Here is a 14,806-nt window from a genome sequence, read left to right as displayed (position 1 = left end):
AGTGTTTTATCTCCTGCTACATAAAGTCACCCATCACCGCAAGGGAATCAAGCTAGGAAAAAAAAGCAGTTTTTATCACCTAAGCCCTCAGTAATAATTTAAGAAGTGCTTAAAAGATTATAAGGTACAGATTCCTAAAAAACTTTTATTTGGAGAATAGAATCAGGGTGCAATCTGAACAGCAAGAGGACATTTCCCACTCAGCTGTTCTTTCAGGACTGAATGGCTCCATCCCTTTTCAACCTGATTGAAGTGCTCAGGTTTTCCTAGAGTCTGTCATCTTCTGTCCATATTTATAGTCAAGAGGCAGCTGAAATCAGGGATGCTGCCATTTGTGATGGTGTTTCTTGTTCAACTTTTCAACTTCCAAGATAGAGATTATTTGCATGAATGGGTGATGTGTCCTCCAGAGTTCACTAACCTGGGCATTAGGGTCCATTTGTTTAATTTTGAACATACTCAGAGCCAAGACTGCTCTGGTAATTTTGCCAGTAACAGTCAAGGCATAAGACATCACTTCAAAGATTGTCCAAAATACCTATTGAAAACTCACACTGCTTTGGAGCCAGCTTTTAAAGCAGTAAACTGCCTGCAGGTGGGCACCAACGGGGACCAGTTTCCTCCAAAGCATCAGCCCATGCAGTGTCATACTGAGAAGCTGAACTTGCAATAAAGAGCTGTTGAAGGAAAGGAAATAAACAGAGGTGACATTTGACAAGTTTTTTTATTCAGTGCTCTGGACTCATACATCACTGCTATGTCAACTAACATTTCACACATTCCTATAAAACCAATTCCCAGTCCAGTCTCTTGTTAAAGATGCTCAGTGTAAAATGTAAAGCAGTCTATCAAATATTTCCTGTTATAAGTACAGCTTAGAGCCCAGTAACAGGCTGTGTCCAGCATGGTCAGTGCTGGGTTCCAGCAGATGGAGAATGGAGCAGTTACTCAGGGTTGATGTAGGGCTTCATTAACAAATGTCTAAACCCAGCTCATTAACATCTCAGCCAATGTTTATCAAGAGTGCTGCTGCTGAATTGATTATGCTGCTGCTTTGAGCATGGGTGGAGCTGCAACTACAAAAACCCTAATGCAGAACTACTCAGCACTGGAAAGTGTGATCTGGGCTGGGGCAGCCTGTCTGTGCTCCATGCTGAGGACAGTGACTCCAGCAGCATGGCATGGCACATCTCACCCAATCCCTGCAGTAGCAGTCAAAATAGCACAGCAATCCACAGAGAAATGCAAGGTGCCCAGGCCTGACTGTCAGGGCAAAGCAACAGATTTTCAGAGTGGAAGGGTCTTACACTGCAAACCTCTGGGCAGGGATGCCTGCAAGCACAAGCTGTGCAATTAGGTGGATGCTGGGGATTGTGGGTAGCTAGAGCATCCCCAGTTCTCTCTGTCTCCCATGCAGGCAGGCACAGCATCCTCAAACCCCGTCCCACCCACCAGGCAATGTAGGGAAGGCTCCATGGTACACCCTCCCAGTATCAGCAATCACCCTGGTCAGCTCAGGGTGCCCCTGCAGGGGCACAGGGCTGGTACCAGCCCTACAGCTTCCCAGCAGAGCTCTCCCAGCAAATCCATCTCCACCCATCCCTCTCCACCACCCTGCCCGTGTCCCACCTGCCCTGTGCTCTGGCCCAAAATCTCATCCTGCCTCATCCCTGCCCTCAATCACTCATTCACTCTGTGTGTAAGGAAGGAGACGGCACATTGCCAAATCAGCTATCTCAAAGGGAATCTAGCAAATTTTATTGAGCCCTTGTCATGGAGCCTGGAGTGTCACAGGCAGTCCCTGTGACGAGCACGCGGTCCTACGGCATGGTGACCGTCCTCCCGGCGCTCCTGGCCGCTGTAAAGCGCCTCTTATTCCTCAGACCAGAGAACCTCTCATCCAGCGTCAGGCTGGTCTGCAGGGGAAAGCGAGAGCGAGTCAGTCCCTTGTCTTGTGGCAAAGCACAGCCAAACTTGTAGCGGGGTATTGATTAGAGCCCATCAGTCAGGCTGGTGTTTCACAGCTGGTTAGTCAATTAAACCACTCAGCACACAGAGACAGGGAGCTCGACAGACTGTGTGTGTGACTGGAAAACCTCCAAGCAGCTCCCAGCCCCAAGACAAAGGGCATCCTCGGCAAGAACAGGAGCAAGCAGATGGCATTTGAGCACAAGGCATCAGGTAAAACCAAACCGTCCAGACAAGAAACGCCGGCAATGAAGAAGGTAGAGCAGGATTTCTCAGCTGCCCCAGGGCTCTTGGACAATACTTCAGTGTAAAATGTGACACCAAGAAGGGCACCAAAGCAAAGAGCGAGCAAAGCCCAGAAGTGCCACGTGTCTCTGAGGAATGGGAAGCACTGACAGTGAAACAGTCCCCTCAGGCCAGGACTACTCATCAGCAGGACCTCCCTGCTCCAAGCAAGCACATGGCCAGGCCAAGACAGGCCACCAGGGTGGGGAAAACTGGGCTGAGTCTGTAGTTGCTGAACAGTCTTCTCAAGTGCCTTCCATTTTGTGAGCAACCTGGCCAACACAGCTATGGGACTTTCCTCACAGGCTGTGTCAGATAAACCCAGCTGGCAGCCCCAGAAACCTGAGTGCGACGTTAAGAACTCAGTGGCAGGGCTGCTGCAGGGAGCCAGGTGCCTCCTGTCCTGTTGACAATCCTCTACCTGGTTGGCCATGGCACGGAAGTTGAATCTCAGCAGCACCCCCTTGGGCTGGGGCTTGGTCACCCGTGCCGGGGGTCTCTGGCTTCGCAGGAATGGGCGCTTGGATCCAGGCCTGGGGAAAGCACAGAGCTGCAGTCACTCAGCACGCTAAGGCTCACTTCCCATCCTCTGCAAACCCGCAGGGACTAAAGGACACAGCCACGCACTCCACCCATCCCACGGACACAGCCACGCACTCCACCCATCCCACGGCGCGTCTGACCCTCGGCAGAGGCGAAAGCCAGCCAGGAGAACAGCCCTGCTGAGTTCCAGCAGGGACTGTCCCATCCAGGTTACTGAGGGGTGCTCTCTGCACCCAAAACACGCACAGGGCCCTCACTCACCCTTCTCTCTGCCCCCAGCTGGGTGCCAGGTCCTGCAGCTGCCCCTTTCCAGCCTCTGAGCATCTCTTAGACAGCAAGCACGAGGTGTCCCTTTGGGGCACACTGTTTCTCCCAACACCCCACAACCAGCACAACCAGACTGACACCTCTTCCCACAAAGGTGCTTCCATTTCTCCTCACTCTGCATAACAAACGAGGGCATTTACAAATTTATGAGGGCAAAATTACAGATTACCATGTAATTACAGGTAAATACAGAAGATTTTTATCTCCTTCTGATATGCTGGGAAAGGAACCAGACATCATTTGCTAACCATTTTGGGTCTGAACCATTCAGTGCACGCTCATTATAGAATGGAAGCTGCAATAATGCTAAAGGGATTTGCAATGGCTTGTGTAGGGCTCCCCCCCTAACAAATCACCTCATTTACTTACCCACTGGTCTGGCCCGCCTGGGGATTAACCACAGAAACCGTCAGAATTGCTCCCGGGCTGGGTTTCACTTGCCACCTACCGAGACAGGGAGATTTATCCAGCCTCAGTCCTGAAACAGCAAGGTCGTATTTGCATTGTGCCTTTGTTCACCAATTACCTTCTCATCCTTGGCGGCTTCCCTTCTCCTTGAGAATCCATCTGCTGTAAAATATATTTAAAAACAATTACTTCCAAGAATTATCTCTCAGAAACAGTGATTCTTTTTCCAGGATTTTGTTTGGTGTATCTGAAGAGCTCCCTCCTTGTGAGTTGTCAAGAAATGTGCTAATCTGGGACTTCCCACTGGCATAGTGATGTGTATGGGGTGGTTTTACCTTGTCCTGCTTGTGCTACTCTCTAAACTGCAAGGTTTATTTTTATCACCCTCCCAGGATTTACTTCCCAGCTGCCAGAATCCCAAGCTGCGTTAAAAATTGCCTGCCAATGGTCTCCTACCAATACACGCAGCGTTCAGGTCATCCACCTCTCTCCCCCAGTTACTTTTGGAAGCAAAGCTACAACTGGGCAAAGGCTGGTAAAACGTGAAGGTTTGTCACTACCAGCAGAGTGCAGAGGAAATGTCTCAAATACTGACCCCTCTCTGGAAGCGGGCTTTGGAGAACCACTGCTGCACCCGCTTCTGCTGGAATGCTGGTCCCCTGTTCAGCAGGAAAGGCCTGCTGGTAAAGGAGAGAGAGGAAGAGGTAAGGATGATACCAGGTCTCTCTAATGTTTAATGCCAAAACACCTAACCCAAGCTGGTCTTAAAAAGCAACATAAGAAACAAATGAAGCTGTGTGTTACCGAGTTCAGCCCAACAGGTTTTTCTGCCAGCAAAGGATTTCAGAGGAACTTGATTTTCTGCTCAAACGAGGTAACCATTTGTGTGTTCTGAGCTTTGCTCATTAAAAGCAAAGAACATGGGAGGAAAAAAATCAGGTCAGAAAGGACCTCTCGATGTTATTCAGTCCCTGTTCTGCTCAGAGCAGAGGAAGGATTGCAAGGAGCTTCCTTTTGGGCTCAGAGAACATAATGATCTCGATGAGACAGGCACCGAGACAGTGCCCAGCACCTGGCACACTGCCTTCCTCCCAGCTCCTGGGGCACAGTCTGCTCCTGCAGCCCCTCACTGGGACAGACTCCCTGTCTCTGCCCATCCCTTATGGCTGGAATCTCTATTTCCTGCCTGTATGAGAATAAATGCTATTTCACCCTTCAAAAGTGTTTCCCAAAGCGACAAAGTTTAATAAAAACACAAAGGTTATATTTTCTCTGCTCCCTGAAATAAAATGACAGATTACTATCAGCATTATTAGTTATGAGCACGAGGCTGTTTGCTTTCCAGGTGCCTTCCAAACATACCCAGGGTATTTTCCTGGTGCTGCACAAGCACATGGCTGTAGCCACAACCAGTGGCACATGCAGAGAGAAGAATCCCATGAGTTGCACAGGTAAAAACCACTGAAAACCAAAATAACCCAGAGTTACCAGAGATTTTACCTTCTCCCTGGGGCGTGGATGCTGGCAGCATCTGCTCGGAATCTCTTGGGGCCTGGAGATGGCTGTGGCTGCTCCTCCTGCTGCCCACTGTTGCTTTTGGCAAAAGCATTGCTTTTCTTGTTGCCCTGAAAGAGCAGTGAGACCTCAGCAGCTGTGACCCACAGCACAAACCTGGTACAAGAACAGGGGGTGAGGGCAAGGGACAGCACACAAGGTCCTGCTCTCCCCTGACTGCTGCTGACACTGCTGTCAACCATCAGTCAGGGGGTGTGCACCACTTCCTGGACATGGAACTACAAGTGCCAGGGAGAACGTTCGTTCTAATGCTGCAGAAATCAAAGAAGAAAAACAAAACAGTCCATGCAGAGCAGAACTCATAGAAGCCGTGCAGTATAGCCCTGCTCAGGTTTCCTTTTGGTCATCAGCTCTTTCTTGTCTGCACACCAACACTGCCTAGATCACACCCTGATGCATGAAACACACCAGAAGATCCCTCAGCAGTGTCTGTCCTGCAGTTTCAACACAAACAGCCCCAGGCTCCAGCCTCTTTTTTTCTGTGGGACAACTACCATCACTGTTAGTACCCATTAACTGACTTGTATTTCCATATTGTTCCCCCTTGGTTTATTCCTGCAAAGTGGAAGCTACTGTAGAATTCTGCCTCCTAGCAACTGCTTATTATGTTCTGTAAATACCAGCCACACTCGGTATCTGAGTGTGTTTCTTTTCAGGAATAACCTCACTCCTTGCACATGCATGCTCAGTTTAGGGCTTTCTTATTTATACCCCTACAACACATTCACTAAATGTGCTATCCTGTTCAGCACTTGTGTTTTTTTAAAAAGCTTACTGAACATCTATGACCTCCTAACTGAGCAGATTTTCATCAGTGCAGGAAAAACCTCTCACATTATCTGTCACAGTACTGGGAATCAGTGTCTCTGGTGGAAAGTATGTCTCTGAACCAGAGTCACCTAACAAGTTACCAAGTCCATCCTTTGACTTCACAGGAACTTGAAAAATGCTCTGGGTAGAGAACAAATAACAAAGACTCTTAACACATATCCTCTAAATGATAATAGTAAGATGAGATGCCATGGAATTAATTTTTATGGAAATATTTTTAAACCTTTTAAGACCAATTTTTAAAAAATCTTTTTGTTGCAAAACCCATGGATCAGTAAAATTATGCAAAGTCAGAAGCTTTACAAAACCAACTGGGAAATTGCTATTCCATATGCATGTATGTCTGTACTCACCTATGCATACAAATGCTGTGCACAGGCATTAAAAGATGGTGTTTTTTGTGTAGATTGTTCTTTGGGTTGATCCAGGATCATAAAATCAAGCAAATTTCTACATGACATTTGGGAAAAGCCATGCCTTTCCTTATTCCCCTACCTCCTGAGCCAACACTGGGCGGTTTAAAGGGCTCACTCCACCAAATGTAGCAGCTGCTCTTCTCTTGCGACCAGGCAAAGTGCTCCTGAGCTGTCTCCGACTGAACTGCTGCTGTCCAAACCCTCTTCTGAAACGGTTAGGTCCTAAAAACAAAGCCCTACTACTTTAGCATGCTTCAAAATTCGATTTATGATTACAGTTTTGTAAATAGATCACAAGGTTAACTTAATGTGAAACAGGAGTATCTACACAAATAGTGGTGCAAAAGTCACACTCATTCATATTAAATAATTAATTTTTCCAATGTCTCTCTAGTATTCTTATTGTATATACTTATATGTATATTGCAATACACATTTGAAAGAATACAGAAGATAAAAGCCTTTCACAATTCTGATTCCTCATAAAGGCAGGAACATGCACATCAAGAGACCTATCAATCTGTTGTCAGAGCTCACACTGCTATGAATTAACTATGAAACAAAAAAAAGCCTTTAGATACAAATATACACGACTTAAGCACCCCAAAGCCAACCCCGCAGCAGCCTGAAATAGCCTGAGGGCCCACATTATAGTATAATTCTTATTCATATATATACACTTTTATTTTCTTTTAGCTTAACACACCATTATTTCTCATATTGAAGAGGACACTTCCTGCTGCTCTGTGTGTATCTCTATGATACACACAACCACTGTCCATCTTGCATTTAACCTTCTCCCCTAAGTCTGCTGATGATTTTGAAGACTGCTCAAGTGCTGAGCAAGGAAAGCCCTGTCAGACTGAGGCACAGTACTTCCAAAACTAATTACTCCACATAATAAAATTCTGTAACAATGAGACAGCAAGTTTCTGAGTCACTGTGTGAGCTGACACAGGCACAACAACAACAAGCACAAACTCACAGCTGGAATGCCAAGAGGGAATTTATTTCTGTTACCTCACAAACTACAAACCCCAGAAGCAACACCTAAGCAGAACCACTTGGGCACAGTCACCAGCACCATTAAACTTGGCCCAGTGCTGGAGAACCACCAGACTGCCCTTCACCAGTTTATCAAGGGTTTTCCTACAGAGTCACTACCATGCTGTGTTCTGATCTCTGTACTAAGGCAGGGAGCTCAAGCACGTCCAGAAGGGTGTCCCCAAGTCTACCAAACCCTCCATGATCTATAACCAGATGTTCTACTTCTCAATGCACACAGAGGGTAAACAGCAGTAGATGCGTGTTTTCCTTCCCTGCTATTTCAGACTCTGCCATCCACAGCTGCAAGGTCACTTAAGCACACAGCCCCTCTGTTTTGAGGGCATTCCCCCCCAAAACAGCTGCTATAGCAGTGAGATGTGCCCACACCTTGGGGGTGTAGAAATCAGGCACAAAGCTGTGCATGGCAGAGGACAGTGAGAGTACACTCAAACCCTGGATCTCACAGCAGAACCTCATTGACACAAACCACGGAGCAGTGAGGTGCATATATTGATCTTACATCATCGACTGCTACGTGACAGAAATTTATACTGACTTGGAGCAACTAGAAATGAAGTATTCTGAGGCAGCAGTGCAATTGCTGTGAGGGGCTGCCACTGCCACAGTGAATGAAAGCTCCAGCCTCAGGGTGTAATGCCTCTAAGAGACAGTCTGAAGTTTCCCTCATTTGCCTCACCACCGTCACAAGAACAGAGACTGAAAGCCCAAGGACCCCAGTGGTTTCAGAAAGGAGTTCTGGCCTGGCTGAGGTGGATGCCTGCCAAGGAACTGTTTGCAGGTGTGCTGTCTGTGCCGTGCTGTGCCATCACGGTACACTGCTCTCCAGCAGGCACGAGCTGGGATGTTTGCACCTGCTTCTCTGAGCACACAACAGTCCATCAATCTCCCACCTCTTGGCCAGATACCACTCGCTTTGGGAAAAGACTATAAAAGGTGACTTTCTGGAGAAACTTTTGAGATCTCCCCACGGAAGGAAGACATGTCTATTGGCAGAAGACCACGAGGACTTCATCCCATCTGTTGATAGCTATTCCCCACCCCCTCTTTCTCACTCTCTTTACTTTGTTTCCTTTATCTCTCCTCTCTAGGCCATAACTGTATTGTTAGCACAAAATAAAAGTGCACTGCTGTGAGTAAACTGAAGTCTCCTGCTGTGTATCTTTTGCACTCTGAGGTCAAAGGAACCATCACAACCCTGCCTGTATTAGCAGATGGTGACAACGCCAGCCAGCACCAGCCTGAGCTGCTTACACTGGAAGACACCTGGATTTGAGCTGCTCTGGCTCTAAAACAAAAGGGCGCCAGGACAGGCCCTTGGGAAGCAGATCCCGAACACCACGTTGGTGTGCTTGGTGCCCCGTGGCCAGAGGTGCTGCTTGGGAACATGCACAAAAACATATCACACTTCACAAGCTTTGGGGCCAGTTGTTATTTCCTTTGCAGACAATACCTTCTCATTGCAGAAGTGCAAGTGGATAAATGCTCCTCTCGTGACAAACATTCAATTTTGGCAAACTGTTTCTTTTTGACCAAATGTGGACTTGCTGTATTCCCCCAGTCTGTTTTCGCCCTGTCTTGTTTCTCTTCAACCCCCATCCTGGGCCTGTCCCTATCTCTTGCCTGTTTGCTGGGCTGCTCTCCTGCTGGCCACCAAGCCTTGCTGCACAGCTCTCCTACACCCTGCAGAGGACAAGAGACTGAGCTCAGCTGCCTTTCCTGGATACTCCATCAGGGCAGTGGGAGGGACTGCTGCAGAAGGCATCCCTGACTAGAAAATTGTGCCCGTCAGTCTGTTCCTATTAGAGAGCCTGTGCTCAGCAGTGCACTCAGGCACAGCTCACCCAACACAAATAACACATGACAGAGCCATCAGCCTCCAAGGGGCACCCCATCACCCCAGCTGGGGACCAAGCTCTGTCATCTGTGTCCTGAAGAGTGACACATGGAAGGCTTCATGTCTGCAGAAGGTCTGGCAGATATTTAATAATGTAAGAACATTTCAATAAAACCCCACAGTGTCAGGAGCTGGGGAAGAACCCCCCCCAACACACACACATCCCATGTTGGGTGTGTGATGAGAGCCTGGTTCTGAGCATACCTGGCATGCCCAAAAGGCATCTCTGCTCAGCCAGTCCAGTCTGGGCACAAGCTCCCATGTCTGACAGACTCTTTTTTTCAAGGAGATTTGAAATTCAAATTTCTTGTCATTAAAAATCATCTTTTCCCCACTAGGGAGAAGGTTTAAGCCATATTCCAAGAGGGATTAACAGCACTTTGCTTGCTGGTTTAATCAGCATAATACCCTTCCCCCTCCTCTGTCATTACAGTGCTGGGCTCCTCAGATCATTTTGATAATAGTTATCACATCTCAGCCCAGAAGGGACTGCATTTCAGCAGGGACCAAAGTGAACTGAGCCCCTGATGAACTATGGGCTAAATTCCCAGTCATGCTGAGCTTCCCCAAATTGCTACAGAAAATCACTACACAGCATGGCAGGTCTCTGCACTTGGCAGGGCTAAATTTGGGCTCACTGAAAACCTATGAAATACTAAAACTAGCAGAAATAATTCTATAAATTAACAGAAAAGTTCTCCCATCTAAGGAATAGGGAAAGATATTTTATTGGATTTGCCTCTGGATGCAGTAATTGCTCGAGAATATCAAAGCCTGTGGGTTTTGACAGGAAAATCAATTTGCTAAGGGCATTTATCATCATTATGTTTTGAACTGGAACAATCCTCGGTAAGGCTCTGTGTGGTGGACACCAACAACACAAAGGTGGGAGGCAGAGCAGAGACAAGCAGGATTGCTCCCAGCCCTGATGTGTGACTGGCACTCCAATGTAAGACTGCAAAGATACTTCTGCAAAATATCAGTAAAATCTTCAGGGAGTGACTTAGTAGTAATTTAAAAAAAAATAAAAGTTCACAGAGATGGCATTTCATTCAGCAGATAACTTTGGTTTGTAGGTAAAAGCCAGTGGAACAAAACAAAGGTGTGATCACTCAGTATTATAAAAAAAGCCTCACCATAAAAATAGCATTCTTGGCAAAAGTAACAATTCAGCTTCAATAACTGAGCTATCAAATACATTAACTGAGGGGGTAATTTGGATAATTTAAGTCTGCTCTGGGAAAATGAGGATTAGGAAGAGGTATAATTAAAATATGCAAAGCCAAGGGGAATAGAGAACAGATATTAAGTCACTTTAAATTAGTAATTCATGGGAGAGTGGAAGGGAGAGAAATGGAGAATTACTCTCTGAAAGGGCCCTGATATTCAATTGTTACGGGGAGAAAAGCTAATCAGAGTCTGAGTGCATCTTATACACACACAAAATTGGATGGGAAAAGGATTTAAGATCTGGATTTTGCTAAAAATGCATTTCCCAGCCTGGCCAGCCTCTGCTGTCTCAAGTGCCCATCTACCTTGCAAATTCCTCTGCTTCCAGGTGCCGTATCGGGGCCGCCCATAGCCGGAGGCTGAACTCCTGTTCTTGACCTGCTGCCTTCTGCTGTCGCCCGCGGTGCTGGCATCTGTCTGCTCTTTCCTGTGGCGCTTTATTATGTCATCTAGAACAAAATGAGGAGAAATCCACAGAAACTGCACTTTCCACCAACAGCGATTCCCTCTTTGGGTGCTTGGAACTGTCCGCGGTAAACCCGGAGCTTGCTGTTCTGTGAGCTACGCTGGACAAACAATGGAAGATTAAGCTTAGCTTAGAAAGTATAGGATCAATTTACTGGGCTCCCACAGCCTGGAGATTAGAATGCAGCAATGATTTACAAATGTGCCACCACCCAGCACGTCCCCACCACGGGCAGGACAGAGATTTCAGACCCCATCCACTGAGGGATCTTCCCCCAAGCCCAAGGGAAGATGTTTTTGCAGGAGCACCAGGAGTCAGTGCTGGCAGAGAACTCTTTTTGAGAAGGTCTCACTTGAGTGGTCATAGGAAAGATGGCCCAAGGGGGAAGGATATAACAGCTGTTGAGCTACTTGGATGAAGTACTGTCAGGTGCAGAGCTCTATCAAGAAACAGTTCAGGCCCTTCCATTCTCAATCTGCTGGTCTACAATCAATGGGATCTTCTTAATTTCAGATGTTCTGATGAAGAGGAATGGCAAAGGCAAAGGGACGTCTCTTCATTAATTCATATTTTCCAACCTTTACTTCTTTTGACCTCAAATCTTCCAGAAAATACCTTGCAAATAATAAAGGCACATCTGTGAAGTTGCAGGCAGAATGTTTTAACTTGAACAAATTAGCAGGAAATGAAGTGTTCAGAACAGGCCCTCTCCAAAGCAGTGGCTAGTCCAGCTGCTTAATGTATCACTGGAGCCAAAGGACAAAAGTACCATCAGCTTTCAGGGGGTGCTTCTCATTTATACATCCAGCACTGGTTCCTTGTCATTTCCTATCAAGAAACTCCTGTGTACAAATGAATATAAAGCCCAAGGAAAATAAATGAGTGCAGATGTAAGAATAGGCTGCTTTTGTGATTTCTCTTTCAAGTCTGCCAGGAAATAATAGGCTGGGAGATGCTGGACCACGTACTTGGGATGAATTTGCTAATAGTCTCAGCTAAATGTGCCTTTGGGACATGTGTGATTTGGAGCACAAGAAGCTTTGAAGCATTTTGAAAGCGTCTTTGTATGCTCTTCAGGGAGGTGACCACACTCATCCAAGGGTGGGTTGTCCACAGCATGAGGAAACGAGAGGGGCTGAATGCTCAGGTGCCTGATTTGTCACCTTTCAGTGTCTTTTTTGTTTGGGTATGAGTTGTTGCCCTGCCTTTTGTGCCCATAAACATGATGGGATTAACAGAGCGATGTAATGGACTACTACACAAGGCTGCAAGGGGATCCTGAGAGATTATTTATGGCACATGTATGCCCTCGAGGCAGAATTAGATCTATCAGGGCAGCTTTAAGGCAACTCCTGCAGTTTTTTTGTGACTGCTAACTCATGTAAGGCACAAATGTATCTGAAAGCACAGAAAAACCACATGATGGCAGAAGTTATTCACCAGGGGCCTCTTGTTTTCCAATTGCCTCTTCTACCCTGAGTAAGGTGTATTCTGGATGGAATATGGAGATGGACCCCAGGTGATCTGACAGCAGCACTAAGGAAGAGCAAAAGCAAAGGGAGCATCACCCATCAGCTAAGAGAAAAAGGGTGTACAACCCTACGGGAGGAAAAATAAATCAAAAATGAGTGATCCGCTGTTGTTACAGCTCCTCACAGACACATTAAAACAAGGGTGCATAAACTGAGGGATCAGTTTGAGTTTGCAGCGGAAAATGTTTGCCGTTCCTGACAAATGGCTCTGCTGGGAGGAAACGGCGCAAGGTTTCAGTTAGGAAGCTGACCAGCAATAAAAGGTGCTGGTGGACTTTTCTTTCACAGTAGAGAGGCCAGCACGATAATCCACCAAGATGTTTTGTCCATGCGTCAGAATCCAGCCTGGGGAGTTCATGACAGGGCGGTTGTCGGTTGTTTATGCACAGTCCGCGTTCCCCGTGCCAAAGGAATGGCGAGCATCGCAGCAAGCTGCTATAAATAGCAGCACGGCGAGGCCATGGCTCCCCTTCCCATGTCACAGCGGCCGCTCTGCCCGAGCCCCCCGGGCCGCTCTCCCCTGAGCTCCGTGCCGCTGCCAACCCAGCGCCGGGGCCGGGCCCCGCACACGCCTCCAGCCGCCCGGACGGGGCACCCGCACGGCCCGGGCCGGGCCGGGCCCGGCCCGACCCATCCCGCACACAGCCACCCCGGCTGCCCCGCCCGCGCGGAGCCCCCGGGGGGCCCGGCCCGGCCCGGCCCCGCCGCCCGGCAGCGCCCCGCACCTACCCAGGGACATGTCGATCTCCTCGGCCCCCGGCTGCGGCCCCGGCGCGGGGTCCGGCGCGGGCTGCGGCCCCGCCGCCGCCATGGGCCCGGTGCGCTGTGCGCTCACTGCGCCTGCCCGGAATGTGCCGGCCCGCCCCGGCTCTCCCGGCTGTCCCGGCTGTCCCGGTCACCGTTCCGGCCCGCCCCGGCTCTCCCGGCTGTCCCGGCTGTCCCGGTCACCGTTCCGGCCCGCCCCGGCTCTCCCGGCTCTCCCGGCTGTCCCGGCTGTCCCGGTCACCGTTCCGGCTGTCCCGGTCACCGTTCCGGCTGTCCCGGCTCTCCCGGCTGTCCCGGCTGCCCCCAACCGCCCCGGCTGTCCCGGTCACCGCCCCGGCTGCCCCCAACCGCCCCGGCTGTCCTGGCCCCCCCTGCCCGGCTCTCGTGTCCCCGCACTGAGCGGCCCCTGCGCCGCCTGCAGCCAACGCCGCTCCCCCTCCTGCGCTCAGCCCTGCCCTGGCTCCATCAGTGCCTCCTCTCTATCTCTCGCTGCCTTAAGCACCGTGCCCCAGCCTCTGGGCTGATACTCTTTTTCTTCTGCCCCCGAAACCTCCTCTTCTGGGGTTTATGCCTGCAGCAGTCGCATCTTAACAACAGTCAATCCTGAGACATGCGAACGACGGAATGACTTTGCTTCGTTCTGAAGACCAGAAAAAAACAGGCAGCTCTACAAACAGAGATACTCGTGGCTCGTATTCGTGCCTGAGGTCTGTTCTCGTATTTATGAACGCCTGGAGAAGGAAGCACCCGTTTGGGACTGGTCTTGGGGCAGCATCCCGATCACTCACAGAACTCAGATTCTTCAGGGGATCTTTCAGTCTCTGACACATTGGTTATGGCACCGAAGCTACCCTACAGTTTGAATACAAATGCAAGCTAAACCATCTTCCTCTACTTTCAAAGACAGGTGAAAAAGTAAAAAACAGATAGGAGAAACAACATCTCCCAAAGGGCTGCCCTGTATCAAGTGAGGATCATGCTTTTCTCTGAAGTTTCCATATGATAAATGCTGTGAAATGAACTTTCTCACCATGTACGTAATAGGGGCCACATAAATAGTGAAAAATGTCTGCATGTTCTGCGTTTTCAAGAGAGTTTCTTTTTTCCACCTTGTACTTCAAATGTGAGAAAAATTTCTACATGCTGATCAGTCAGGGCAAGAATTGTCTTCTGGTATGTGTACAGCTCTTGGAAAGATCAAGTGCTTCTGAAAGTGTTGGTTTAGGGAGTCGTTCTTTCATGAAAGAAAATCGTGGAACAGTTCTGAGGGGGCAACAAATATCCTTTACTGTATTTTGCAGTGATGCTGCAGAATGACCATGGAAGCAGATTGATGTGAGGTGTGAGGAGCCGGGGTCATGATCCCTTGTTTGCAATGTTCTGTGGCACACAGGGTGTGCTGGAGGCTTTGCTGTTCTCTGGGGAGCTCTGGCTCTAACGCTGCCCTAGTCCAAGAGCTTTCCTCCAAAGAAAATCCTTGAGATTTCCCAGCAATTTG

At 48.5% G+C, this 14,806-nt stretch overlaps 1 protein-coding gene across 1 annotated transcript; it reads right to left on the bottom strand.

Annotated features, from left to right (window-relative positions):
* Positions 1–705: 705 nt before the first annotated feature.
* On the bottom strand, positions 706–13,368 carry LOC134050183 (UAP56-interacting factor-like). The gene is made up of 9 exons (XM_062503086.1): positions 13,273–13,368; positions 10,851–10,994; positions 6,433–6,575; positions 5,032–5,156; positions 4,127–4,211; positions 3,650–3,693; positions 3,493–3,567; positions 2,675–2,786; positions 706–1,916 (listed from the first exon to the last, which is right to left on the bottom strand). Exons 1-9 carry the CDS (start codon positions 13,352–13,354, stop codon positions 1,821–1,823), a joined length of 906 nt encoding a protein of 301 aa, XP_062359070.1. The 5' UTR covers positions 13,355–13,368; the 3' UTR covers positions 706–1,820.
* Positions 13,369–14,806: the final 1,438 nt, after the last annotated feature.

The sequence above is a fragment of the Cinclus cinclus genome, chromosome 15 (assembly GCF_963662255.1).
Source record: "Cinclus cinclus chromosome 15, bCinCin1.1, whole genome shotgun sequence".
Classification (NCBI taxonomy): Eukaryota; Metazoa; Chordata; class Aves; order Passeriformes; family Cinclidae; genus Cinclus; species Cinclus cinclus.
Note: the sequence above shows the minus strand (reverse complement) of the source record. Positions and strands in the feature narration are given on the sequence as shown.